The 908-nt window shown below is 44.7% G+C and overlaps 1 protein-coding gene across 1 annotated transcript; it reads left to right on the top strand.

The window, feature by feature from the left end:
• The first annotated feature begins 331 nt into the window (after window positions 1-331).
• Window positions 332-694, top strand: LOC142180110 (uncharacterized). The gene has a single exon (XM_075251038.1). The coding sequence runs from the start codon at window positions 332-334 to the stop codon at window positions 692-694; it is 363 nt and encodes a 120-aa protein (XP_075107139.1).
• The last annotated feature ends 214 nt before the right edge of the window (window positions 695-908 follow it).

Below are 908 nucleotides of genomic sequence, written 5' to 3'. Positions count from 1 at the left end.
AATACCCGGAGAATGCTACTAATGGTCAAAAGCGAGCCCTTAGGAGACTAGCAAACCACTTTTTCCTCAACAGGGAAATCCTGTACAGGAGGACCCAAAATTTAGTTTGTTCAGATGTGTAGGCGCTGGCGAGGCAACCAGACTATTGGAGGAAATACATGCAGGAACGTGCATACCCCACATGAATGGGTTCACATTAGTCAAGAAGATCTTGAGAGCTGGATTCTTTTGGATGACTATGGAAAGCGACAGTATCCGCTACGTACAGAAGTGTCACCAGTGCCAGATTCATGGGGATTTAATCTGGGTTCCGCCAAATAAATTAAACGTAATGGGTTTACCCTGGTCGTTCACCGCTTGGGGTATGGACGTGATTGGACCTATAGAGACTGTCGCATCAAATTGGCATCACTTCATCTTGGTAGTTATCGACTATTTCACTAAATGGGTTGAAGCATCTACTTACAAGGCAGTCACAAAGAAGGTAGTGGAAGATTTCGTCCAGAACAACATCATCTGTAGGTTTGGAATACCGGAATCCATCATCACTGACAATGCCGCTAACCTCAACAGCGACCTCAGGAGAGCAATCTACAAGAAATTCAGAATTGTCCACCGCAATTCCACAGCCTACAGACTACAAATGAATAGGGAAGTCGAGGCAGCCAACAAGAATATCAAGAGGATTCTATGAAAGAAAGTGGACAATCACAGACAATGGCACGAGAAACTATCTTTTGCCTTATTGGGTTATCGGACCACCATGAGAACATCTAATAGGGCAACGCCGTACATGTTGGTATACGACACTGAAGTTGTGATACCCGCAGAGGAAGGAATATCACATTTAAGGGTCATTCAAGAGGCAAAATTGGATGACGCATAGTGGATACGGGTCAGACAGGAGC

This window comes from Nicotiana tabacum, chromosome 4, assembly GCF_000715075.1.
Source record: "Nicotiana tabacum cultivar K326 chromosome 4, ASM71507v2, whole genome shotgun sequence".
In the NCBI taxonomy this organism is placed as follows: Eukaryota; Viridiplantae; Streptophyta; class Magnoliopsida; order Solanales; family Solanaceae; genus Nicotiana; species Nicotiana tabacum.
Note: the sequence above shows the minus strand (reverse complement) of the source record. Positions and strands in the feature narration are given on the sequence as shown.